Below are 14,661 nucleotides of genomic sequence, written 5' to 3' on the forward strand. Positions count from 1 at the left end.
CAAAAATAAATATTTACAGCTATCCGTGTCAAGGATGCTTTTATGGAGCTCCACTTGTCCCTCCGTCTGTCGATTACAATGATGAATCCAATGCTAGCAGCCTCCACACTGCAAAACAAAAGAAACAAAAAAAAGGAAAAAAAATGTGGTCAGTATCAGAGACCAGGTGAGACCCACGGGTCCTTGGTGGCTTCCTCAGAGAACACATTCGACAGCCTCCGTGGCACTCCAGGCTCATATGTAAACACCTTGCACTGCAAAAGGGAATAACTGAGTCTGACTCCCCCGACAGAGGAACCCGCTTCTTTGCCTCATCTCACTCTGGAAGCCTTAATAACAGCAATATTTAGTGTCTCAAATCCTCTCAAGGCCTCCGTTTCTGGCTGGCAAATGCATGAGATAGTCAAGAGCACACATGCTCATCCCAGAGGAAGATATGCATGTTAGTTGGGCACCACATGTCCCAGTGCAGGCAGAGGACCTCAGGGCTGAGCTCTGCCATCTTTCCCCTCCCAAGACTGACATTCATGAAAATATCAATATCCTTCCCCAGGAGTCATTCTGAGGTGCTCAGAATTAACACATGTCAGTGGGAAAAATACTCCCTTCCAGTGCCTGGCCATAAATGCCCAGCAAACCATGTGCATGAGAAGATATCATTAATCTTCATTAAGACCAAAAGGAAGCTGTCTGATCGCCTCTTAAATCCTCACAAAATTCTCATAAAATCCTTTCAAACTAAAGTCCTAAAAGGGAAAACTTTTGTTTTTCTCTTTCTTTGGGAAGAAGTATGGTATAAAAAAAAAAGAGCAAGGGCTTTGGAGCCTGGTTCAAATCCTAGTTCTGCCATTATCAGTGCTAACAATGGAGAGATCACCTAACCACTCTAAAGTTCAGTTTTCTTATCTGTAAAATGAGAACAATACCACCAACAGGGAAGCCCGAAAAGCACATTTTCTGAAGCCAGACTGCCAAGGTTTGAAATATAAATTCTACCATTTATAGATTGTGCATTTTCGAGGGAACAGGGTATTAGTCTCTATAGTTTCTCAGACTACTCATTTGTAAAGCAGAAACAATAATAGTACCTACCAACAGGGTTGAAGTGAGGATTAAATGGGTATGTAAAATATTACATGAGATGTACGAAATGCTCAGAACAATGCCTGGCACTTGGTAACACTGTGTAAGTACTATTATTTCTTATGTGCTTTTTATGGAGATTACAAGAGATCAAGTGTACAAAAAGTATATGGCCTGCAATAAACCTTCAATAACTCTCTGATATTGGTGAAAAGGGATCTTGACTCTAAACATGATATGTATGTGAATAAGGCAGAAGATCTAAGCAAAATCTGCAAGAAAACGTAAGTAGCTGATCTGAAATAAGCCTTACTGGGCCAACCCATTCATTATCACAGCCCCATATCCATCCAGGTTCTCTCACTAGGAACATTTTCCAGGCAATGGTGCAAGGAGAGGGGGGTCTCACTAGGTGGAAGAGGCAGAGATTGGAGATTATGAACGGAAAAGTGGCCAGGATTTGAGGGGGGTGACTGTCAAGAAGGGAAGGCTCAGAGAGGGAACCCCAGAAGTCTTCAATGGAAATTCCACTTTTATGCTTGGTCAATTCTTGGGCCCCACATGTTTAGGTGAGAATCTAGGAGGCTGGCAGAGAATAGCAACTGCACGTGTGAGAACTGATGAGAATTATAAAACTTCCATAGTTCTGGAGAGAGACAAGTGGTGTTTAGGCCCAGCCAGAAGTGACAGACTTTGATGAACCCCTTGGACATTCAGGTGAAACTCTATAAAGGCCACATTCCAGGGTAAGTGAAATACCATAGGAGTTGACAAAGGATTAAGGTTACACTCTAAGAACAAAATAGAAATGGAGTTGCCCTAAGAAAATGTAAGTCCAGTCCTCAGAAAGATCAAGGTGATCCACCCGTAATTTAATTGTAGGGCAGATCAAAAACTCAATACTGTTTGTAAATAAATAGGCCTCTACAACATATTATCCACTATATCCAGCATAAAATTAAAAATGAATAGAAATGCAAAAAAAGCAGGAAAAGTAAATAATAAACAAGAGATAAAATAGTCAACAAAGATGTCCCTGTTGTTGGCAGATAAAAATTTCAAAATAATGCTAAAGGAAACAGAGGAAAAGTAAACAAAATGGATTAAAAGAAGCATTATTTTAACAGAGAACTAGAATTGATAATAAAGAAACAAACGGACCTTCTGGAATTACAAAATATCAATATCTGAAATTAAGAACTCATTGGATTTGTTTCATAGCACACTGAATATAGCAGAAGACAGGATAGGTGAAACTGAAAACAGATCAATTAAAAATATTCAAAATGAAACACAAACAGAGAGAAAATGGAAAGAACAGAATGTGAAAGAAATGTGGAACATGAACAGAAGTCCTGAAAAGAGGGGAGAGAATATATTACAGAAATAATATTTTTTAAAATAATGGTAAGTAATTTTCCATATCTGATCAAAGACATGAATCACAGATTCAAGCAGCTCCTCCAATTCCAAGCAGAATAAATACAAAGAAAACTTCACTTAGGCCTATCAGAGCCAAAGGGATGAAAATTAAAGATAAGAAGAAAATCTTAAAAGCAACCAGTGAAAAAAGATGCATTACCTTCAAAAAAATTACAAAAATAATGACTTTTCGACAGAAACTATGGAAGCTACAACTGAATGGAATGATATTTTTGGAGTACTGACCTGAAAAACTACCCATTTAGAATTCTGTACCCATTGAAAATTCAGCTTAAGAAATTAAGGTGAAATAAGGACATTTCCAGACATACAGAGCTGAGAGAATTTATTGCCAGTAAACATACACTTCAAGAAATATCAAAGGATATTCTCCAGGCTGAATGAAGCTAGAAGCACAAAGGTGCAAGAAAAATAAACACCCTGAAAAGGATAAATATATGGGTAATGAAGTTGAGCTGCTGATTAGGAAGACTTTCATTCCTATCAAAAACAAAACAAAACAAAACAACCCTGGTTAACTTAAAAACTCATATTTGTCCTTAAAGACATTAGAGAACTCTGAAGACAAAGAAATCTAAATGAACAAATTCTAGAGAGAGTTAAGACCTTCCACAGTGAGCAAATACTAGAGGAAACTTTCATATGAAGTGGTGGTTGCCTTTTCTGGTATTGTTCCTGAAAGGCAATAATCCCACACAGCAACCTGAATGTCCAAGGAGTGAAGAACACTGTAAACATTAAATATGTGGATAAATATTATCAGCTATGTTTTTTATTTCACTAAAAGACTATCAATAATTCAAAGCAAAATAATAAAGTATTATTAAGTATATTACATATGTAAAAGTAAAATACATCACAACAATAGCATTAAAAATGGTATGCAGTAAATGAAATTATACTATTTATATTGTATATAAAGTGGTATGAAATTAATTCAAGATAGTGCTAACTTTAGAATACATACTGTAACACTAGAGAAACGATTGCTAAATATCCAATAGAGGAGATAGAATGAAATACTCAAACTATTTAAATAATTCAAAAGAGAGCAAGTGCTATCAACTAAATTGTATCCCTCCACCCCCAAATTCATATGTTGAACCTCTAACTCCCAATGTGACCATAATTAGAGATAGGGCATGTGGGGAGGTGATAAAGTTTAAATAGGGTCATTAAGAGTGAAGCCCTAATTCCAAAGGACCAGTGCCCTTATAAAAGGAAGAAACACCAGAGCACTCTCTTTGCCATGTGAGAACTCAGCAAGGAGGCAATCGTCTACAGCCAAAAAGAGAACCTTCACCAGAAATGGAATTGGCCAGAATCTTGATCTTGGACTCCCAGCGTCCAGAACTGGAAAGAAATAAATTTCTGTTGTTTAAGCCACCAAGTCTATGGTATTTTGTTATGGCAGCCCAAGCAGACAAATACAGCAGGAGATGAGAAATAAAGGAACAAGTCACAGATGGTACAAATAGCAAGATGGTAGATTTAAACCAACCAATCTCAATAATCACATGGAGCGGAAATGGTCTATACTACTCCATTTAAAAGGTAAATATTGTCAGAGTGAAAATACTGATTACAATATATATATATATATATATATATATATATATATATATATATATATATATATATATATATATACTTTAAACTTACAGAGCTAGATTGGAAGAAAAATGATGGTAAAAGATATACTATGCAATAACTAATCAGAAGAAAGCCTTATTAATAAAGAAGGCTTTATTAATATTAGAAAATAACAGTATTCAAGACAAGGAGTATTGGCAGAGATAAATGATTCATAAAGATAAAAGGGTCAGTTTTTCAGGAAGACATAACAATCCTAAATGCCTATGTATGAAATAACATTGCTTCAAAATAATCCACAAATGATAGAACTAAAAGAAAAATAAGTAAATACACAATTAGGATTAGAGAATTTTAACACTTCTCTCTTAGTAATTGATAGAACAAGCAACCAAAAAATCAGTAAGGATATAGACCTGACTTTCAAGAACTTGACCTCCAACAACTGTAGATATCCAACAACATTCTTTTCAAATGCACATTTGTCAAGTCTATTATTTGTCAAACTAGTTCATTATCCTAGGCCATAAAGCAAATCTCAGCAAATTTTAAAGGATTGCAAAGGGTGTATTTCTGATCACGGTGGCATTAAACTGGAATTCTATTATTCTTCTGTTTTCCGACATATTTTTCTTTCTTTACAATTTCCTTCCTTCTCCTTTTTTAGGGATTTAATTGCCATTCTCTTTTTTGAATTTCTTAAGGTAAAAGATTAAATGATTGATTTTAAACTTTCCATCTTTTCTAATATAAGTATTCAAAGCTACAATTTCCTCCTAAGTACTGCTTAGCTACATCACATAATGTTTATTGTTTTATTATTCAGTTAAAAATTTTTTTAATTTCCTTTGTGATTTCTTCTTTAGACTATGGATTATTTAGAGGCAGTTGCTTAACTTCCAAGTATTTTGCGATTTTTCCTTGGGGGAGGGAAGTAAAGTAGTGAGGGGGTAAAGTGTGCAGATATTGATGGAAAAGAAGCAGGAGGGAATCATCACAGAAATATTCTATACCTGATCTAGATAGCTGTTACATGGTACATAAACAGGTAAATATTCATTGAGTTATACAGTGAAGATCTGTATACTTTACTATATGTAAATTATAACGCAGTTTAAAAACTGAAAGAATCAAATGAATTTGACTTGTGAAAAAAGAAAAATATTATAAAACTTAAAAACAAAGATCCATACTTATCAAGTGCTCAATATGTGTCAGACGGATCAAAGAGGATACAAGATTGAACAAAACAGCTCTGTAGTACAGCAAAAACAAACTGACTTTAATAATAAATAAGTTTAGATAATAGCTACTATATATTCAGCGCCTATCATTTGTCAGGCACATTTATTTTTTAATCTCAATCTTACAAAATAGATATTTTACCTAAGATATCTATTTAAAATATATACTGTTATCTATAAAACAGATATTGCTATCTCCATTTTGCAGATGAGGAAACAAACAACAGAAATAAAACTTGGGTGGTCAGATGGCTCAGTTGGTTGGAGCGCAAGCTCTGGGGCAGCAGAGTTGCCGGTTCGATTCCCACAAGGACCAGTGAGCAGCGCCCTCCACACCTAGATTGAAGACAATGAGCTGCCACTGAGCTGCCGGAGAGGTGGCCGGATGGCTCAGTTGGTTGGGGTATGAGCTAAGATTGAAAACGGCAACTGGACTTGGAGCTGAGCTGCACCCTCCACAACTAGATTGAAGGACAACGACTTGGAGCTGATGGGCCCTGGAGAGGCACACTGTTCCCCAATATTCTCCAATAAAAAAATTTTTTTTTAAATAAAAAAATTGAAAAAAATAAAACTTGCCTGCTATCACATTAGCAAACTGAATTTCAAGCTTGGAACTCTCTGATACCAATACACATGCTCTGAACCTGTTCCCAGTGTTTTTCTTTTGTTTTCTTCTTTAAATCAAATAATCATTAGTGAATGTTGTAAAGGAGCATCCTGGACTTTTAAGCAAGGTGGAGCTGAGAGAGGCTCGGAAAATATTGTATAGTACATACACACACTTTGATCTATGAAATAAGCAGCTGTCAGCGTATGTGATCTCCCCAGCCAGACTGAGGGCAAATGTCCTTCACAACAAGACTCTTGTTGGCTCCACACAGGCCGAGTCCCAAGACCAGAGCATCTGGATAAACAGTGTAGGATCTACTTGGAAAATACCTGTGTACATAAAGGGCTGTGTCTCCTGACACATTGTATTCAGGCCACAGTTCAGAAAGAAGAGATAATAAATCACAATGATTTTGAAGATAGTCCTCCCATTAGGTATACATTCTAAACAACATACAGTAATATCAACTGCTGTGGTTTTTGGTTTTTTTCCCACCCTATCAGGTTCAACAAAATCGCCAAAACCTCAACTAAACCAAATGCACAGGAAGTGGAGTTTCTGAGCAATGTATTTCTTTAGGTAACAGTTGGCTGTTTTAACATCTACTGTTCTTTTTAACACTAAGGCCCTATGATGTGCTAGACACCTGCATAAATGTCATGTAATGTAATCGTCACAACCAGGTTGGTGATAATATTAATATTTCCACTTATACATGAGGAAAGTAATACTCAGAGACATGTGAAAACTAACAACTTGCCCAGAGTCACACACTATGTGCAAAGTTAAGATTCCATTGAAGCCTTCAGACTCTGAGGCCAATGCTCAGGCCACAAAATTCGTAATCTCTGGGCATGAGAAATATTTTAACACATATTCCTTCATTTTCCAATCTTAGTCACTCCTCTGTAACAAATATAATTAAAAGTTTGATGCATCAAACCTGACATTTTGAATATAACTAAATATAAATATATAAGTGTAAGAGGTTGAGGTAAATGTGTTCTGACCCCAAAATATCAGAAAATTTTTGTGGTTGATGTGGTATTTGTTTTCTTAATTAAGCTTTGATATTGATATATTTGCCTATGATTTGCCTTTTTGAGTAAGCTAGGTCAAATAGGAAATATTTCGGTTAACTGAAATTTTACTGCATTACCATAAGAACTGAATCAACTGTAGGGTTACCAACCATCCCGGTGTTTCCAGGATTGAGGAGTTCCCGGAGACACAGGACTTTCAGTGCTTACACAGTCAGGAAAACCAGGGTAATTGGTAACCCTAATTCAAACGCCTAATTCCAGGCACGACTATGACAGCCACAGGCATACTGCCTGTGGAGCTTTTTACTGAAGGAAGTCAAACTATTATTTAGAGTCATTTATGTTTGTTGACAGGTACTCTGTGATCGTAAATAGTCTTAGGAATTCCCATTTGAATGGCAGTGCTCAAGGTCATTGTGGGGATAGGAGTTAAAATGATTGACCTGTGGTTTGTGGTTTGTTGTTAATATTATTCTACTTCAGAAGCAAAGAACTCATAACGTTTTCCAGTCTTAACGTCCCTCTTGGCATCTTCCTCTGCAAAATGGTGGGCCGGCACAAGCTTCTCTCAAACACTCCTTTAACATTCTGTGACTCTTTAATTCTATATAGTGACTCAAGTCCCTAGGGACTACAGATATACTTATGCAAATTCCGTTTTGATAATTTTTATAGAGTATGAAAGAGACCATGAGAAAATCTCACATTAAGAATGGAACACATAGGGGACAATTAGTTTAATCTCCTGAATATCTCAGAATCTTCACTGCATCTTCCCTCTCTCCCCAAACCTGAAACCTCACCTAACCTTATCTTTTGCTCTACAGCCACACATCCCTTGACAACAGGGAGACATTCTGAGAAATGCATTGTTAGGCGATTTTCTCATTGTACAAGCACAAACCTGGATGATACTTACACAAACCTAGATGGCATAGCCTACGGCACACCTAGGCTGTATGGCACTGCCTATTGCTCCTAGGCTACAAACCTATACAGATTGTTATTGTACTGAAGACTGTAGGCAATGGCATTTATGTAACTAAACATATCTAAACAGAAAAAGTACAGTAAAAACATGGTATCAAAGATAAAAAATAGTACATCTATAAAGGGCACATACCATGAATGGAGCTGGCAGGATCGGAAGTCGCCCTGGGTGAGTCAGTGAATGAGTGGGGAGTGAATGTGAAGGCCTAGGACATCACTGTCCACTGCTGTGGCTTTACAAACACTGTGCGCTTAGGCTGCACTGAATTTATTTTTTTAAATTTTCTTTCTTCAATAATAAATTAACCTTAGCTTACTGTAACATTTTTACTTTATAAACTTTGTCTTTAACTTTTTGACCTGTAATAACCACTTGAAACACAACCACATTGTATAGTTGTACAAAAATATTTTCTTTCTTTATCTCCTTATTCTACAAACCTTCTATTTTTTTTTTTTTTTTTTTTTTTTTTTTTTGACTTTTAAACTTAAAATCTAAGACACACACACCTTAGCCTAGGCCTACACAGGGTCAGGACCATCAATATCACTGTCTCCTCCTCCTCGTCTTGTCCCACGGGAAGGTCTTCAATGACAATAACATGCGTGGAGCTGTCATCTCCTATGGTAACACTGCCTTCTTCTGGAATAGCTCCTGAAGGGCCTGCCTGAGGCTCTCTGAAGAGGTGTCACTCTTTTCAGAAATATGTTCATGGTGGTTTGCTTCTTTTTTTCATTACAGATTTCCTTGTAAGCAGATAAGGCACCATAAACATTCCTCACTATTAATGAAAACCTTTTAGTGTTGGGGTCCATGTTTTCAAAGTTTTTAAGGAGCTTGTTAGAGTCTGAAAAAGCTTCTGCTAACCCCATTCAGTGTGAGTTTTCTAGGAGCAATAGTTTCCTTTTCCCTGCAGTTTCCTTTTCTCATGCCTCTTCTTCTTCTATGAGTTTCAGTTCCAACACCTCAATGGGGTATTATCCATGACTTCTTATTGTTCCTATAGTACAAAGGCAGTGTGTGCTTATTGCTATGTTTGAAGGTCCTGGGGTCTTCTCTGTGCCAGACACAAAGAGTTTCAATTTGTGGCCTACAACATTGCCTCCAAACAAGACTGTTATCCTGTCCTTAAAAGCCTTGAAACCTGGCACTGACTTGGCCTCCTTATAGATGAAAGTCCTTTCAGGCATATGTTTTCAGAACAAGGAGATTTCATTCATATTGAATATTTGCCTGACAAGTAATTTTCCTCCACAATCAGCTTATCTAGAGCTTCCAAAAACTCTTCAGTTGCCTTCACATAGGCACTTGCAGACTCTCCACTCACTTTCATGTTATATAACGAATAACAATTCTTGACTCGTTCAAATCACCCAGAGTTAGCAGTAAATTCAACATTCCAGTCAGCTTTAGCCTTTCCTTTTAACATCACAAACAAACTTCTAGCTTTGGCTGTGATCATCATGGTGCTAGGAGGGATATGTTTCTGTGTCTGGTCTTCAATCCAGGTCATTAGTAGTTTCCCCATGTCTGATATAAGCACTTTTCAAATTTTTGTTGGTCTTGTTGCCTTCAGTGAAGCAGATCCTTTAACAGCTTTCATCACTTTGCTCTTATTCTTCAAGATCATAGCTATCATGGAATGGGGACATGCCTGACTAGCGAGCAAAAACCATCACTGATTTTCCACCTTTGTAGTCCTTGATCACTCTTAATTTTGCTTCTAGGTCTATCATTCAATGTGGCCTCTTACTAGCAACATTGGCAGTGGATTTTGTACACGTAGGGGCCATGATGAGATTAAATCAAGCACATGAGAAAATGATGTAATCAACAGACAAGGTAAACATGAGATATGTGAGGCTGCTGCCAGCAAAACAGGGCATACTGTTTCACAGCAAACTTTTTTTAAGTAGGAAGAGTACACTCTAAAATAATAAAAAGTTAAGCATAGTAAATATAAGGCAAGAGATGTCTCATCTCAAGCAGAGAGAGAATTCACCCTTCTTACACGATTTTGTTCTATTGGGGGCACTCAAGAGATTGGATGATACCCATCCACCTTTAGAAGGGTAATTGGCTTTTCTCAGTTGATCAATTCAAATGTTAATCTCTTCCACAAACACCCTCATAGGCACACCTAGAAATAACATTTTACCAACTATCTGGGCGTTCCTTAGCCCAGTCAAGTCAAGTTGATCATAAAATTATCACATATCTCCCACTGATTTTATTTCTCTGAAGAACCCTGACTAATGTAGAGATAGTGTCAAGAGAAGAAGAGATTGAGATATAACCACTGCCAGAAGAAAGAAAGAAAAAAGTCCACCCTAAGTGCAAAGATAACTGAAAAAAAGTCCTGGTAAATTAGGGTACTGAGTAGAGAAGGCTTCAAAGAGGCAGTCTTGAAAAGGCAGTGTCTAGGAGAGAAAAGAAAATGAAAGGAAAAGTAGTGCCTGTGTGATTAAAGGCAAAATTTTACCCTCCTATAAGACAAAAAAAAAAAAAAAAATCAAATGAAGGATACAAACCCGTTCCCTTAATTTCTCCCCCAAAATATCTAAGGTCATTGATAAAAGAAATTATTTAGATATACTAACAAAAGATGGTCTTCTTGAACTAGAAATCTTGTAAACCACCCCAAACTACCAATCCTGTCCACTAAATGCAGAGATGTAAGCAGTATCCGTGTATACAAAGTTACTATGCAAAGTTACTATAAAGAGGGCAAAAAATGAGAATCAAAACTTTGTAGATTAAAGAGAATGAGATCACAAGCCACAAATTGGATGAAACATTTGAAAAAGACATATATGATTAAAAAATTAAAAAACTGTACACAAAAAACTCTTAAAACTCAGCATTAAATAACAAACAACCTAATTTAAAAATGGGCAGAAAACCAAAACAAACACCTCACCAAAGAAGATATACAGATGACAAATAAGCATATTAAAGATGTTTAACAACATATGTCACTAAGAAATTGCAAATTAAAACAACAATGAGATACCACTACACACCTATTAAAATGATCAAAATTCAAAACACTGACAACACCAAATATTAACAAGGATGTGGAGCAACAGGAACTCTCGCTCATTGCTGGTGGGAATTCTAAACAGTACAGCCACTTTGGAAGACGGTTTGGCAGTTTCTTACAAAATTAAACATACTTGTACCACATGCTCCTTGGTATTTACCTAAATGAACTGAAAATTGATGCCCACAAAGAAACTCACACATAAATGTTTACAGCAGCTTTATTCATAATTGCTAAAATTTGGAAGTAACCAAGATGTCCTTCAGTAGGTGAGTGAATAAACTGTGTTTCATCCAGATAATGGAACATTATTCAGTACTAAAAAGAAACGAACTATCAAGTCATGAAAAGACATGGAGCAAACTTAAATGTATATTACTAAGTGAAAGAGTGTGGAAGAGAGACTGTTCCATGATGTGATTACTGCCAGACCCACGAGCTAGATCTGCGCCAGAACAGAGATTACATCCTACAAATCCCCTCAAAGACTATCTGGTTGACCTCTCCCCTATGCCCCAGATGTGCTGGTTCCTAGAACAGGCTGTTGCCCTGCCCTAGGGCAAGCATGTAAGGCATGTTCCCTTATCTGAGATGTGTCACATACCAGTGTCCCATCCATCTTGCCTTGTTCTATATAATTCTTTAGTGCCTGACAAGCAGTATGGAGGAGATCCGTTTTGTTTTGCTGATGCCCAAGATACGTCTCATATGTAAGTTTCCCTTAATAAACTCTGATAATTGCCAGGCTGGAGTAGACTACCTCTTTCTTTAGTCTTTCTCTACCCTCCACATATGGAGGGGATTTTCAGTCTCAGGTATTTTCCCTGGGTCTATGTGTACAAACAAGAAGCTAATCTGAAAAGGCTATAGATACTGTAGGATTTCAACTATATAACATTCTGGAAACAGCAAAACTATGGAGGCAGCAAAAGGATCAGTGGTTGCCAAGGGTTGGGGGTTGGGAGCATGGGCGGGATAAATAGGCAGAGCACAGAGGGTGTTTAGGGCAGTGAAGCAATTCTGTGTAATGGTGGATATATGTCATTATACATTTGTCCAAATCCATAGTATGTACAACACCAAGAGTGAACCTTAATATAAAGTATGGACTTTGGGGGACAATGTAGGTTCATCAATTGTACCACTCTGGTGTGGGAGGTTGTGCCTTGGAAGGGGGGCAGGGAGTAGATAGGAAATTTCTGAATTTTCCACTCAATTTTGCTGTGAACTTAAAACTGCTCTAAAAAAATAAAGTCCATTTTATATTTTAAAAAAAAATTCCTCCAAAAAGTTAGTCATTAAGCAGGAAAATATAACATAGCTCTCCAAACTGAATTAGATATCTACAAACAAGCACTCGAGGGTATGGGGAGAGAACACCTTAAATAAGAAACTCAAAAACCAAGGACAGAAATGAATCTTTTAATACATAAAGAAAATAAGAAATAAAACAAGAGTTTATTAAAGTCAGAAAAATAAAAGGAAAAGACAGAATTATATGAGAAATGCAGTCTAAATTATAAGATACACAAGGGATAATATATTTGAACAAAAATTGAATAAGGGGCAATGAATGACAAAAAGAAAACAAACAAGTGAACAAAAACAGGGGGAAAAAAAGGAAACAGTAAAAAAGCTGAGAAAGTGGTTGAAATTGAAGTCAGACAAAAAAGAACCAACATACTTATAATGAAGTCCTTAAAGACTAAAAGCAAAACAAAGAAACAGAAATAATATTTACAAGTATAATCCCAGAAAACTTCCCCAAAACAAAACAAAACAAAACAAAAAAGACCTGAATCTACAAGTACCTGAAGGAGTCTAGCAGGCATCTGGGAAAATTGATCTGAAATTATCAACTCTGAGACTCTAGTAAACTCTAGTAAAACTGTTAGATTTTAAAAATAAACTGTTAGATTTTAAAAATAAAGCAAAACTTCTAAGCACTTCCAGGCAAAAAGGTAAAATAATTTATTAGGACAAGAGAAATATACAGGCATCATACTTCACAAAAGCAACATACAAATCATGGCAAGAATGAAACAGCATTCTGTAACAATTCATGACCAAAAAGTGTGAACCAAGAATTTTATATCCTAGACAGAGAGATAGAGAAGGAGGAGGAGGAGGAGGAGGAGGAGGAGGAGGAGGAGGAGGAGAAAGAGAGACAGAGAGAGAGAGAGAGAGAGAGAGAGAGAGAGAGAGAGAGAACATAAATGGAGAGGAAACAAATACATAAGGGAGTAACCTATGGAAACCAAAAGAGGCAGAAAATAGGCATTAACACTTAATTCAATAGAGATCCAAGATGGCAAAGTAGGTAAATGCCGTGTCTACCTCCTTCCGTAAACACATTACAATTACAACTAAATTATAGAACAATCAACCTGGAGAACCATCTGACGTCTAATGGTTTTACAACCAAGGATATAAAAAAGAAACCACGTCAAGACTGGTAGGAGAGGTGGAGACCTGTCCCACACCTGTGGTTGGTGGTTGAGAATCAGGAGGGATATCTTAACCACAGAGGTTCTCCCTGGAGGAGTGAGGGACCCCAGTCTCACATCAGGATGCCCAGCCTGAAGTATTGGTGCCAGGAAGAGGAGCCCCAACAACATCTGGCTATAAAAAACAGTGGAGATTCTAATCATCTGGGTGGGACAGAAGGCTGTGGGAAACCCAGACATCCTCTTAAAGGGCCTGTACAACAGACTTACTCACTCACAGGCACTCACCCTGGCCTCCCGCAGAGGGAGAGTGACTCAAGGGGCGTGGAGACATAAGGTGAGAGACTGAAGTGTGGCTTCAAGGCAAGGACTGGAGAGACTGTCACCATTTTCCCTGTGTGGTCCTTCTCCTGTGCAGCCAGCAGGTGGACCCTACCTGTGTTGAGCCCTCCCCCACACTGTCAAATCTGAATCTGAATTGGTCCGATGAGCACTGCTACTCCACCCTGCTGACTCCCTGGGACCCCACCATACCCAACTCCCCCAACACTGGAAGCTCTCCTTAGGCCAACAGTCACCCACATCCATACTGCACTCTTAGAAAACTATAGGGGTCCACAGGCTCCAAGGGGGAGGTGACTAACTCAGTGTGCTCTGAGACTTGTTAAGTAGCTCCAAGCTTAGCACTGGCACCAAAGCAGAATCTACACTAACCTAGTGAACACAACTCTTCCCACACTAGTGATTCCCTGAGACCCTGACTCATCCAACTTGCACACCACATGAGGCTTTATCAGCGGCTGAGCCTCACAAGAGCTGACAGGCAGCAGCAGGCTTCAGGGTGTCCTCACTTTTTGCAGAACGCCCCCCCCCCCCAGGCCCATTACTGGTGGCAGCCATCCTTGGTTCACAGTGTGGCCTCTCTCATGCACATCCAAGCACAGGCAGCAAACAACCAGGGATCACTTTGTAGCTTCTACAAGGTAGTTCCTGGCTGGTCACAGGCAGTGGGCGACCTGGGCCTACATTGGAGCCCTTCCCAAGAGGCCCCAGAACCAAAATATTTGAAGGTTGACTTCAGACCACAGCAGAGCACCACTCAATTAGTCCAACAAGCAGCACATCCAAAGGGCAGTCTCAACAGCCACCAGAGCCCAGTGG

The 14,661-nt window shown here is 38.0% G+C and overlaps 1 protein-coding gene across 15 annotated transcripts in view; it reads right to left on the bottom strand.

Moving 5' to 3' along the window:
• MCF2L2 (MCF.2 cell line derived transforming sequence-like 2) overlaps positions 1-14,661 on the bottom strand; it is a 210,309-nt gene that overhangs the window by 146,392 nt on the left and 49,256 nt on the right. For all 15 annotated transcript variants that reach the window (XR_012494951.2, XR_012494952.2, XR_012494953.2 and 12 more), the window contains exon 4: positions 18-108. Coding sequence is in view for 12 of the 15 variants with exons in the window: in XM_088793935.1 (XP_088650061.1) it covers positions 18-108 (91 nt within the window). In the remaining 3 variants the exon portion in view is untranslated. The remainder of the gene's footprint in view (positions 1-17; positions 109-14,661) is intronic.

The sequence above is a fragment of the Rhinolophus sinicus genome, chromosome 17, assembly GCF_057876585.1.
Source record: "Rhinolophus sinicus isolate RSI-liver-muscle chromosome 17, RSI-T2T, whole genome shotgun sequence".
Classification (NCBI taxonomy): domain Eukaryota; kingdom Metazoa; phylum Chordata; class Mammalia; order Chiroptera; family Rhinolophidae; genus Rhinolophus; species Rhinolophus sinicus.